Source organism: Sylvia atricapilla, chromosome 4 (genome assembly GCF_009819655.1).
Source record: "Sylvia atricapilla isolate bSylAtr1 chromosome 4, bSylAtr1.pri, whole genome shotgun sequence".
NCBI lineage: Eukaryota > Metazoa > Chordata > Aves > Passeriformes > Sylviidae > Sylvia > Sylvia atricapilla.
In genome coordinates this window covers 57,643,404-57,656,278 of record NC_089143.1, presented here as the reverse complement: position 1 = coordinate 57,656,278, position 12,875 = coordinate 57,643,404, and the positions used below count along the sequence as shown (strand labels likewise).

General features: G+C 38.6%; 1 protein-coding gene across 9 annotated transcripts in view; it reads left to right on the top strand.

Annotated features, from left to right (window-relative positions):
• Positions 1 to 12,875, top strand: part of INPP4B (inositol polyphosphate-4-phosphatase type II B) — a 294,594-nt gene that overhangs the window by 208,442 nt on the left and 73,277 nt on the right. For all 9 annotated transcript variants that reach the window (XM_066317988.1, XM_066317992.1, XM_066317991.1 and 6 more), the window contains 2 exons: positions 1,853 to 1,957; positions 6,394 to 6,502. In XM_066317988.1, coding sequence (XP_066174085.1) covers positions 1,853 to 1,957; positions 6,394 to 6,502 — 214 coding nt within the window. The remainder of the gene's footprint in view (positions 1 to 1,852; positions 1,958 to 6,393; positions 6,503 to 12,875) is intronic.

Genomic DNA, 12,875 nt, shown 5'->3' with positions numbered 1-12,875 from the left:
AACGACACGTCTTAACCGATCCGGCTACCATGTCGATCTCTGCTTTATTTACGAACAGTGAATTATATAGATTCACAACATGGTTTACAATTACAGGCTATATAAAGAATGCAAACAAGCCTTATGTATCTTAGTCTTAAGGTGGCTAAAGTGTCAGTACTACACTTCTACTTCACATTTAGAAACCTATTATTCCCCAGGACACCTTAATAGGAAATGTGAATTTCTGCTGAGCGACAACTGTGAATTTTTGCTGCGTCACAAAGGCCCAATCTAGAATTGCTCAATTGTTCACTTCAGTCTCTAAAGAATTTTATTACAGATCCTTGCTTCACAAGTCTTCTTGGAAAAAATGGGAAACACACTTCAGCAATGCTGCCTGTCTGATGCTCCTGCTCAGGGCAGAAGTGTTCTCTTGAGAGCAGGCTCTTCTTCTTCCTACTCTTCTTTCACTTGTCCTTTTAATCTGCTCTCATCTTATGCCCCTGTTGTTGAGCCAGTGTTTCCCTGTCTCAGGTCCAGGTTATCATTCCTAAAGCTTTGAACTTGGTCTCAGCTGAATTCTCAGAAATAATCTTTCCCCTTTCTGTTCTCTTTCCAAATTACTTACAGTCTCCTTCCCTGCACTATTCTCATTTTTTTTCTGATAGTTTGAGTAGCCTTCACTACCCCCTAAATGCCTGTGTTTTTCAGATGCAGGTTTCACACTGCATCACCAACAGCTCCTGAGTTTGGTCTGCATCATCGGGTTTGGTCTGCATCACCCTGTCTAATCTGAAATTCTGACTCCTGTAAATTGCTTTTCTTCCTATCTTTGCTCTTCATCTGTGTTAAATTATTATTTTATGTTCCTAAGCAGCCTAAGGAAGCTTGACTGGACTGGAGCACCATTGGTGCCCTGTGGCAGAGTGGTTTGTGTTGGGAGGGTCAGTGTTTAGTCCTGCTGGAAACTATGGCAGTTTCAACAGATAAATGCTAGCAAGTCTTGACCGAGCAAGCAAAAAACAGTTTAAATTTTTTCCTGTCTCTTTTCATCTATTAGTTTCAAAAAAAAAACGCTCAACCATGACAAAATTTATTTTAAAATTCTATCTGAATGAGAGAAATTTTAGTTTTAAAAATTGATAGTTGGCAAAATGACAGGGTATTGAAAAAGTAGCCTAGTTAAATGTTGGATTGCCTGAGTTAGAAGACAAGGACACCTCTCTTTCCTAATCTACACCCTTTTATTTTATACAGCTTCTGTATCAAGTATCTTCAGGTAAATTATATTTTCATACTGTCAGACTTTAATTATATTTCTTTAAACCACCATAAAACTACTCATAATCTCATACTTTTGAAATATGCAGCCATATTCACCTTTTTTGTTGTTGTTTTTCCAAGGCCTCATGCCTCCTGTGAACTGATATATAGCTTTCTTTAAGATAGTTTGTGTTTCTGTATTTGAGCTTTCTAGGAAGAATGCCTAGCCTATTCAATATAATACTTCAGAGGAAAAAATGTTGCTTGGAAAAATGCAGCACCATCTGTACCCTTGTGGTTTTAGCACAGAATAAACATAATGCACATTAACTGCTACATTGTCTCTAGCAGACTGCAGACTGATTTCAGACAGCAGGGAAAAATATCGATGTCCTAGAATAAAAAAGATTGTTCTCTGAATTAAAAGCTGTTTTGTTGCTTCCAGTGCGAATACATGCTGAGACTCAGTTAGTGAACCTTTCATCTTGTAATATGCAATTACAAATTAAAAGTAAATTAAAGATGACTCCTGAATACAAGTATTGTCCTCACTTTAAAAGGAGTGTGTGTGCTTAACACAATGATTTTTTAAACTTTTGTTTTTCAGGTTCTTCCTTTAAGTCAAGCTGTAGCAAAGGAGAAAAAACACTAGAATTCATCCCAATAAATCTTCATCTGCAAAGAATGCATGTACATAGTCCTCGATTGAAAGGTAAAGAAATTCCCCAAGTATGACAAAGTATGTTCTAAAATACAGTTACACTGAAATTTAGAAATCAGATTCAAAGTTAAAACTGTGCAAGGAATTTCTCTGCCTCATCTTCTGATGCCACAAGTTGTGGACATTACTGCAGATCTTGGAAAACCAAGGGATGATTAACTAAATTACTTCTAAGTTCCTTTCTAAAAACAGATCACAGGGATGTGCTCATTTTGTTCCTATGACATTTCAAGCAAGTAAATAAATGCAGAATATATGCTCACTGAAATGTATTGGTAACCTATGCATGGCTAAAAATATGCTGTTGTAGCAGTGCAGAACTAACACTGTCATGATTTGTAGTGACACACTGCACAATGCTAAGTTAGATTCATGTCCTTCTCAGGCACCCACTGAATTTTCCTTTGGGATCCATAATGCTGTAAAAGCCAGGATTAACCCTTTTGTTTTAAGGTGGCTTTTCTTCCCTCCCAGCCCCTGACCAGTGTGCTACCTGAGACAGTGATAGAGCATAACCCAGCACTTTTCCTTCCAGAGAGTGCTGGGATGAGCTCACCAGCCCAGGGAGTTATGTGGTTCCATAAAGCACAGTATTACTTCTAGACTGAATTTATCCCATTGCCTAGGAGGTTGTAATGAGCCCAGCACTGCCTGGTTCTAAATCAACCTGTGCAGTGCTACCCTGTAATGCCCACCGACACCATGTGAGCATTCACTCAGTGTTAAGTGAAAATACCTCACTGATGATGCTGAAAGTACTGCAAACTTCCAACATCTCCTGGAAGGCGGGGTGTAACTTTGTGTAACATCATCTCTGCTTCTTTTTAACACAGAGTTCTGTTGTTGCTGCTTGCATGTGATCTTAGCAGCTTCCTTTACAGATCAAAGATTATACTGATACATGTGACCAAATCATTGCACAGTGAATAATTTAGTGATAAATTGAGATCTGTTAAATTTGTTGTCACTGCAAAGACAGATTACATTCTGTAAGTTTTTTGCCTTATTAATACACTCTGAATCTAAGATTGTAAGACAGTAAGCACAAACAGTGGTAAAATTCCTGTTTTATACTATGTGGGGCTGATGCTCATCCACTTCCAAGCTGGAACACAGAGGCTTCCAATTATCTGTTAGATACTGGTTGGTTCAATATTTTATTTTTTTTTACTAAAAAAATGTGCCTCCAAACATTTCAACAAGATGAGAATTTATAGTGACATAATGCGACAGCACAGATTTTAGTTTAATGTTTTGAAGTTAATTAATTAACTCAAAAGCATTTTTAGGTTTGTAATGGTGTCCAGAAGCTTAATATTATGTCTTTTCAAGAAAATCTCTTTGTGAACACTATATTTGGTAAATAAAAAGAAAAGTGGAATGAAATACATGACTTACTCAAGCACCCACAACTTTTACCCTACTGGAGTATTGTTTTGGATTTTTATTAATTTTCTCCCTTTGTCTCCAAAACCATTTTGCTTGGGGCACATGATTAATCCATAATCTAAAAGGGTACAGAAAGAGATAAATGTTAGAATTGTTCGAGTTGTCTTCTAAATGTGGGTCTTTAGATTATAAAACTCTGACTCTATTACTTAACTAATGTTCACTGTGTCTTGTATTAGATATAGACAGTCTGAACAGCTTCTAGCAATTGCTAATCAGTCTGGAGTAGGCACCACTTTGATATTAGGTTGGTCTTTCTCAGCTCATGCTTTGCTTGGCATATATCAAAGGACCTGGAATACAACCAGGAGAATGACATTGGAAAAGGGAGAATAAAAAAAAATATATAAAGAATTAAAAAAAAATGTAAAGAATAAAAATTCATAGAGGTGGCATTTAAACAAAGTAATGACCATAGAGGTGTCATTAACCCTTACACTATTGGATATCTTCATTTTGGGAATGTAAAATGGGTTCTAATCACACCTATTGTATATACACATTGGTATGTGCTTTTTTTTTGTGTTTGACATGTTAACGTAATAACAATTTTACTTTTCCAGAACTTTGATTTAGGTAGTTATTGGGTGCTGACATGGAAGAGAAAGTGTGCTTAAACCTTCAGCAAGAGTAGCTTTTAGAAAAACACTATTTTCCTATGGGTCAACAGTATCTCTATCCATTTGATAAACACCACATTATGCCCTGTTCATCATACTATAGAGCTTAAATTTATATATTGATACTAGTGATGTAGCTTTGCCTTTGTTCATGTTTACAATATGTGCTTGTTTTAAATAGGTTGAGTGAACTGAAGTGATTTTTGCTTTGCATCTAGCCAGTTTGAGACACTGACTGCCTCCTGTGGAAGCAGTCAGGTTGACTCAAAACTGGGATTGAGCAGTTCTTGACAATAAGATACAGCTCCTGTGGAGCTCTGCTGCATTTTAAGCTGTGTCTTCACTGCAGAGGGGTGTCAGCAGTAGCCTTGCTTGATGGTTATGAGATACTGGAGCATTCCTGTGGCAGTGCACTGATGCTGACACTGCATGTCCTTCACAAGGAGCTCCACTGATGCACTGATGTGTAAGTAGAGCACATCACAAGGCATCCCTCCCAAGCCTTGCAGCACTCTGCTGCACTGTGCTCAGGGAAGTGGCAGTGAGATTGCCCATCAGCAGGTGTGGATGTGTCTGCCCCTCAGCCTTTGCCCTCCTCACTCTCCCGTGTCGGTTGTGTGAGGCAGGTGCTCAGCTGTGCTGGGTGTGTTCCTGCTCACACAGCTGCTCCTCGACCGTGCTGAGAAGTAACCACAGGCTGAATAAAGGCTTCCTTCTGGATAAATCCCCCCACTCCCAAAGTAACTATAAACAGGGTCATGTCTGTTTTTAAAACAGTCAGAAACAGGGTTTAGTCTTTTTAATGTTTTCTTGTCATTTCATGAGTTATCTCTAAACATATTCAGAACCCTGGTGAGTGCATCTCTTATCTTGATTTCAAGCCACTGCTGTTTTAAGCAATAGAACTCCTTATTGTCAAGTACCAATGGAGCTCTAATAGCTGGAGAATATGTATTATGGATAAATCTGTATTAAGACCTGAAAGAATGGGCTATTTAAGAATCCTGAAGCTCACCTTAGGCTAATGAAATTATGTCACTTCTCCTTTTAAGTGAATATTGAAGAGTCACCAACTCATTAGAGCTCAAATCAATTTGAGCAAATATGTTCTGAGATTCAGCTGGGGAAGTAAAGCATAGTTCATTAACTGTGAATAATTTGTACAGTGTTCTTGCTTCTAGGGGTATTTATCATCAGAATGCAATAAAAGCTCTATTTTAGGAGAGGACTAGATTTTAATTTACATGGGAAACTTCCTTGATGAATAAAACAGTTCTCAAAAAACATCCTGTAATGTTTCCTTTAGAAATACATTTTAAAAATGAGGCATTCTGAACTGTATTTTTATACCTCCAGTAAGTTCAGGTACAAAACAGGTACTTAGTGTAAATGTAAATTTAAACTTTGAAGAAATAATTATTGTGGTGTGGGATGTAATTAAATCTTCATCTCTTCACTGACAATCAATCACAAGCTCTTTTAAAAATTATGTTTCTGCTCCATTTCTGTAAGCATATATCCACACAGAAAGTTCATCCTCTAAAGGCATCAGGTATATACAGAAAGAGACAACAGTTTGTTTTCCCAGCAGGAATTTCAGTAGTATGGTTTATTTCCAGTTCTGGTAGCTTCCCAGCTGAGAACAACTGATTTTCTCTGTGTCCATCAACATATATAAAAAGTTAGTGTATATCATAGAGAAGGGCTCTCCAATTTAGCATTAAACACCATTATATCTGAAAGTACATTAGCATTGCATCTAAACAAATTCAAACTAGAAAAGAGGTAGGGATTTTTTTCTAGTCTGATTGACTTCTCTGGGAATGCAGTGAATTCATTGTCACTTGCAATCTTTAAATCAAGATTAGATGCCTAAACAAAGAGATGCCTTCACTCAACCAAGAGACATAAACTTGATGCAGGAATCATTAGCTGTAATTCTGTAGCCTCTATTATTCAGTCAGACTATTCCATCATAATGGTCTCTTTTGACTCTAAAATGCTTGAATCTGTGCATCTCAACATGACTACAAGTTAAATAATGAAAGGGGCAATAAAGAGAAATACACAATGGGCCAATTTACTTGGCAGCTTTGTAAACTGCAGAGCTGGAATATTGTTCGACACTGCGGCACATAATTTAGATGTAGCCATAAATCAGATGAAGTTTTTAAAGTGTGCAGGTGGCTGTATGGGAAGATTGATTAGCTCGTGGGTCTTCTTGGGACATGGATTATCAATTATTCCCTGGAAGTGATCTAGACTTGTCCTTACATCTTGTCGAGTAGATGTCACAGTGTTGCCATGACTTGGGGATGGGAACATTCAAGTGTCTGTGTTTCTCTATTCCCATTCCAGATGCTCTGTATGATGTTATCACCGTGGGAGCCCCAGCAGCACATTTCCAAGGATTTAAGAACGGTGGTCTCCGGAAACTGCTGAGTAAATTTGAGGCAGAAAGACGAAAGTAAGTATTCTTTCCAGTAGCTGGGAAAATACTGTTAAGGTTGCATTAAAATGCTGTGAGCTCACTGTGTCACAAAACAGTTTATCCTGCTGAATGAATGGAAGATGAAAATTTGGTAGGATTGGACATTGCATCCATAAAATATTTCCTTTATTTCCCTGCTTTGCTGAAAATTGATGCACAGTCTACTTTTAGTGTTAAGATTAATTTTGAATAAGCAGGCTTTTTTTAATAAACACAGGAAATGGCCTCAAGTGCCAGGAGATGTTCAGGCTGGGCATCAGGAAGGATTTCTTCATGGAAAAGGTTGTGCATAGGAACAGGCTTCCCAGGGAAGTGATGGAGTCATCATCTCAGGAAGTATTCCAGAAAAGACAGGACTTGGCACTTGGTGCTATGATTTAGTTGATACAATGGTTGTTCTGTTAAAGGTTGGACTCAGTGGTCTTGGAGGTCTTTTGCAACCTTAATGATTCAAAATAGCAATTTTTTCCCTCATATTTCAGAAAGCTGGAGGTATATCAGTGCTTGAATACCTGCTATTCAGAATGGAGATATCTTTTTGGCAATTCTTGTGTTAAGAGGAATGTACCTGTAGACAGTTTTTAAATACAGAAACTGTAGCTTAAGGTAGCAACTTTATTTCTGACAGCCCTGAGTGTATGCTAAGAAAAATGTATTTTTAGTATTATACTGTGAAAAAACAAACTTCTCCTATTCTTCACAAAGCCAAAATAAGATTAATCAAAAACAAAAGTTTCAGTTTATCGTGGAACTCTAATGCTTTGTTCACAGTTGAACATGCACAAAAATATTAGTTACATCTTTTTCTAACTAAGAATAGGATGTATTTGTGTTTGTTGCTATGGCTGTTAAGATTTTCAAGCAGGCACAGCTGTCACTGGCAGCACCAGTAGTTGTGACTGCTCAGTGCTTCAACTGATGGTGTTAACTGTGGTGTTACAGCATTCCAGGAAGGAAGTACTCTGATCTAAATTGTCCTTGCAGTCCGCAGAAAATTAATCCCATTATATTCAATGCTCAAAAACGTTTCATGGGTACCATATCTTAAAGAACAAAAGGAAAATTATACAAATCTGCTGTTGTTTTCTAGGTTGAATAGGATTTGGCATCAATATTAAAAGCAAACAAAACACAGCAGATCTAGTTGCTTTGGAAGCTGTATTATTGAGGGGGCCTTGCTTGCACTATACAATATAAAAACCCTGTCAAATCTTCAAAAATCTGTCATTTCCCTGACCACCTCTGATGCTGAAAGCTGCCAATGAAGCATTTATGTCATTGATCACATAAGACACATCAATGAACTTTGTGTTAATATTCTGCTGTCAGCAAACTAGCATAGACAGCCTTATCCCCATCATATGGAAGCCTACAAAGTACATGTTTTCTGCTGAAGAAAATGTCTGAAGACATTTCTTAAAGTATCTGCTCCTTTACTGTCTGATTAATGGAGTTGCAATAGTGGTTTGTGGGATTTTATTATAATAATTTATTACTGAAGTCAGAAGATATAAATCATATAATAGATGTAATCCTTTAAAGTCATATGATATAAAGAACATTACAGTTCTCACAGTACTCATCTTTCAGAAAATGAACCATTTCTCACTGGCTCAGTCCTGCAGCATCTCCATGCTGGCAGGGTGTGACTTCTCAGAACGGAGGATAGCTGTGAGAGAAATTATTCTCTGTGATTTCTCTTCACTGGAGAAAAGAGAAAATGCCTTATAGGGAAGAGAATGTCTAACTGGAAGAACACATGTTGCAGTATCTCATAGGCATCACTAGACAACGCCCATGTTTCTTAGATGCTGGTAATAGGGGAGAGAAGATGACGGCTGAGAGCTTTGTGGGGTTCTGTCAAGGCATCCCAGGCCTATTTCAAGAGCCTCCACATCACCTTGCATTTGTCCTGCTGCTTGGATTTTCCTGCATCCCTCAGAAACACGTGTGTTTGGGCAGTTTTTAAGGACAGGGTACTAGAAGTTTGCTCTGACAGTTTCCTTTGTGTTTCTGGGTTCTCCTGGAAAAGCAAAAGCCTGTCTTGATAATTATATAACTAGGGTAGCTGTGTTGCTATCCTGACAGACTCTTCCTAAAAAAAGAGCCTGAGTCAGGCTAGCAAACTTCAGCACTGAAAACCGTGCACTGCAGTTTTCAGCTAGTCACTTCCCAGAGCTGGGGAAATTGTCACTTGTGTATTGAATTCCCACAAAGCAGAAAGGAGGAAGCCTCCAAAATTCATCTTTCCTCCTATCTTTGAGGACAGCTCACAGAAAACTCCATGTTTTGGTTTTTCAGCTTCAAGAACTTGTATGAGTTGAAAGACAGGAGTAAGCAAGCTCTCAAGACAATTTCACTTAATGAATATTCAGGAGGGGGTCTGCTTTAAACAAATACATGAAAGGACCATTCTCAATCTTACCATGGAGGAATTTATTTCACTGTGGCAAGAACAGTGCTATTTTGCAGGCACCTGTTTATTTCGCTGCATAAAGATGCTTTGAGGACACATCGCATCCCCAGGGGCACCTTTTGCAATTTAAATTTTCTGTTTTACAATGGGGGCAGATTTTCTGAAGACTTTATTGAAGAAAGAAGTGACACCTTGAGATATCAGTCAGAATATAGAAGGAACAGAAAAAAAATGCAGATTCAGCAGCCATTTCCTCTAGGCTGAGTTGAAGACCTAGAGCAAGATGTGGGAAGAGATTAGCTCTCAGCCAATCCTGGTACCTCTCAAGATGTGACAGAATGCCTTGCATGTCTTTGACCTTCAGTCTGATCATTAGAACAGTTTATCAAAATACTCAGTAGTGTCAGCATATCGCAAAATATTTCTTGCTCAGTCTTAGACTTGTGGAATTAACAGACAAGAACTGTTATCTGGTAGCATTTGCAGTTGCCAAACGAAAACAAGACTGAGACGTGTTTTGTGAAAGTTGATCAAACAGATGAATGTGGAAAATGTCTATCTGAAGATAGTTCTGGCATGTTTTCTATTACACAGAATATGCATCTTTGTGCAGACGCAAAGGGCAAGCCTTGTATAATAATATTTACCAAAAAATGCTGTGGTTTTGCAATTCTTCTCTCATTTAATACCATCAGGAAGGTCATATTCAGTTTTTTAAAAAGGCCTGTTTTAAAAAAATACGATCTGAAATAAGAGCAGGAAAGGCTTCCCTTTTAGGTGAAAAATACAGAACTTTCTGGTATGTGATCTGAGGCCCGTTCCATTGCTTTATAAGCCATTCACATACCATTCCTCATCTGTACCAAAATGATAGTTCAAAGCCCCTTCCACTGTAGACATCAGTCAAGTTTATGAGGCATGGCTCTAGTATGTCTGTCCCTTTAGTAGCAAGTTGTGAATTTCATAAGATGAGTAAGAAAAATTGATATGTTAAAAATTTTTTGCTTAGGCATGATAGAATTTACATTAAAATGACTGAAATATGATGATTAAAGTATAGTAAATAATTGCAGGATATTAATTAATTTTGTTTTATATACATTTATTTTAGAATATTTTTCATTATTCTGCATTGCTATGTTCTTTTCATTTTTTCCTTTCCCATTTCTGTGTAAAAGTCAATCAGTTGTTCAGATACAGTCGTTTTTGGCTTGATAGTATAGATTATTTCTTCTTCCAGCAAATGGAAGGGCTTCCCTTCTCATCAGTCTAGATGGCACAGCAAATTATTGTTTTTAGAGCTCAGTTGAGCAGAAATGTTTAAATCAGACATTCTCTAAGTTATACCCATATAATGCCTCACTGCTTGAAGTGTTCATAAATCACTTTCAAGATATACAAAGGACTTTTTTTCTTATTTAAAATCTAATTTAATCATATCTGTTTTAACCAAAACACATAGACCTATGATGGCAAAATTTTTACTGCCCCAGCTCTAACTATCAAGTAAAAGAGGTGTCCCACAAGCTCTGTTAGCTGCTGTGATTCACTCTGGTCTTCTAGCAAGCTGTTTAGAAATGATCCTGTTTAAAATTCGCAAAATGTTAAAACTGGAACACTAGTGAAAAGGATTTTCTGTTGGGTTCTTTGCCCTGAAGCTATAATAATTTAATTTGGGTTTGAACAGTCTAAAAGGACTACTTCTCTTTGAGGCCTAGATTCTTAGTAAAGAAATGAGGTGTGCTCCTTCAGTAATGTGCCTGTCTGGTGACCAGAGATTTTATTAATGTTGCAATATTCTGTTCCTATTGCCTGAATCTTGTAGCCTTCAACCCATTTCCATTCTCTGAGAAATCAGAAATGGTACCATTTCACAGAAAGTCTGAGATGTTGAAATAATAAGGATCTGTGTTTGATCTAATTGTAGCCTTTATTCTCAAAGGAAATACCTGTCATGCCTAACACTCTTCATGTTATTCTTTACTCACTTTACCCTACTTTTTGCATGTATACCTGTGTGTGGGAAGAAGAGATTAGACTTCATGGAGATAGGAATTAAGAACAATAGAGCAGCAGCACATACATAATACCTTAGCCATTTGTCTCGATAAGGATTTGTGGACATTTGATCATCATAGACAGGAATAATAGCATCATTCCGTTTTCCTCATATTTGAAGTTAGAATTTCCAAAGTGGCAAGGGAATCTTCAGGAAATAAAAAACAAATTAATTAAAACCTGTAGTTTCTTTCAAGCTTGTTTTCATAACCTCAGCTCTGCTCCTCTGGTGTAGTTTTATTTCCTGAGACCATGAATTATCCAGAGTTTTCTATGTAGCAATTTAGTTTTGATAAGGTCCCACTTTAGACAGAATGCATGTGATTCATAAGCCACTGAATTTGTATCTTCAGTAATGAACATAAAATTCAAGTTCTCTAGAGTAGATGTACTTGCTGTTTATGCTTTAACTGTATTCTTGATGCTAATGTCTGTGGGTTTGGCTGTGAAAAATGGGAGGTCAAATGTTCATTGTTGGAAGATTTTAAGCCAGTCCCAGATGGTGACAATTTAACTCAGCGACACAAATTACGCAGTTAACAGCGGGAGTGGAGTAACTCAGAGGTTCATTATAAATTAGACATTTACCATAATGCAGTATTTATTCTCAGGCAAAAATCTTGTTGCTCTAGAATTAAAATGTAGCCAAATTAACATTTATTCAAATATCTTGGTTTGAAAGAGAGTTGTCAGCCAAGGAAGGCGGGAACCTCTCTTGAAATGGAAAATATGACCCTTTCCCTCCAAATTATTGTCACTGTGCAATTGCAGGGCTTTCAGGCAGAGCTGTGACAGAAGGCCTGGCAGCTCCTCACCGGAACAGATCCATGTGTAACAAACAGCAGCAGGTTCCCAGGTGCCGCCTTCTCTCGCCGCCAGCCCCTTTCCCCTTGCTGCAGTGCCGGCCACAGCCGGCAGGGGGCGCTGTTGGCTCCGGGCGGGGCGGGGGCCATGAGTCCTCCGCGCCGCCAGGGGGCGCTGTTGGCTCCGGGCGGGGGCCATGAGTCCTCCGTGCCTAGGGATAGAAAACAGGGCCTGGGCAGGGAATTGCTCCGTTGGACAGTGGCTGGTCCCAGGGCTGGGCCATGATGCAGAGGGAATGGCCCAGCAGGGAGAGCTCCCAGCTCCTGGTGCAGCATGAACTGGCCTGGACTCACAAGCAATCAGAGGAGGAGAAACAAGCCGTAAAGCCCCAGTCACAGTGCCAAAGGAAAAAGAAAAGAAAGACTCAAAAACCATAGGGCTACAGGATATCCAGTCACAGGCACTGTGCCATGCTGGCAGCTGTGTCAATCACCCCACCAGAAGGAAGAGCAGCCCCTGCCCAAGCCCCGCAGGATCTCAGGCTGTCCCTCACTCATCACAACATTCCCGGAGCCAGGGGAGGCAGTGACTATTCCGGACACAATGGGTAAAACCAAAAATGGATATGGGATATAAACCATCCCCAAGACATCACATTACACCAGAATGTCCTTAAAGCAATTTTAAAACTGGAATGACCACTGACAGTCATGTGTTCATAGTTAATGATGGTGCCAATATATGGAAATGAACAAGTGTGGTTTTATATGCTTAGTGAAAGCTTTGAAACGTAACCCAAAAGGCATTATTATAGAGTTTTTCAAAAGGTACATGAGTCATAATTTACATATCAGAAGTAGATTTTCATTATGCTGCTGATATTCTGCACTGGACCTAACCATGTGGCCTTTACCCTGATGCAAAAGTTCCATCTCGTTTGTGCCTTAGGATACCTGTGAAAAGTTTCTCTGTAAGTTCTGTTGGCAACTGCCTCTTCTAACTAGTACCACTTACATACCAGAGCTATATGCAGCAGTGAGCTTTAAAGGCAGTTGTAGATGAGGGAACATT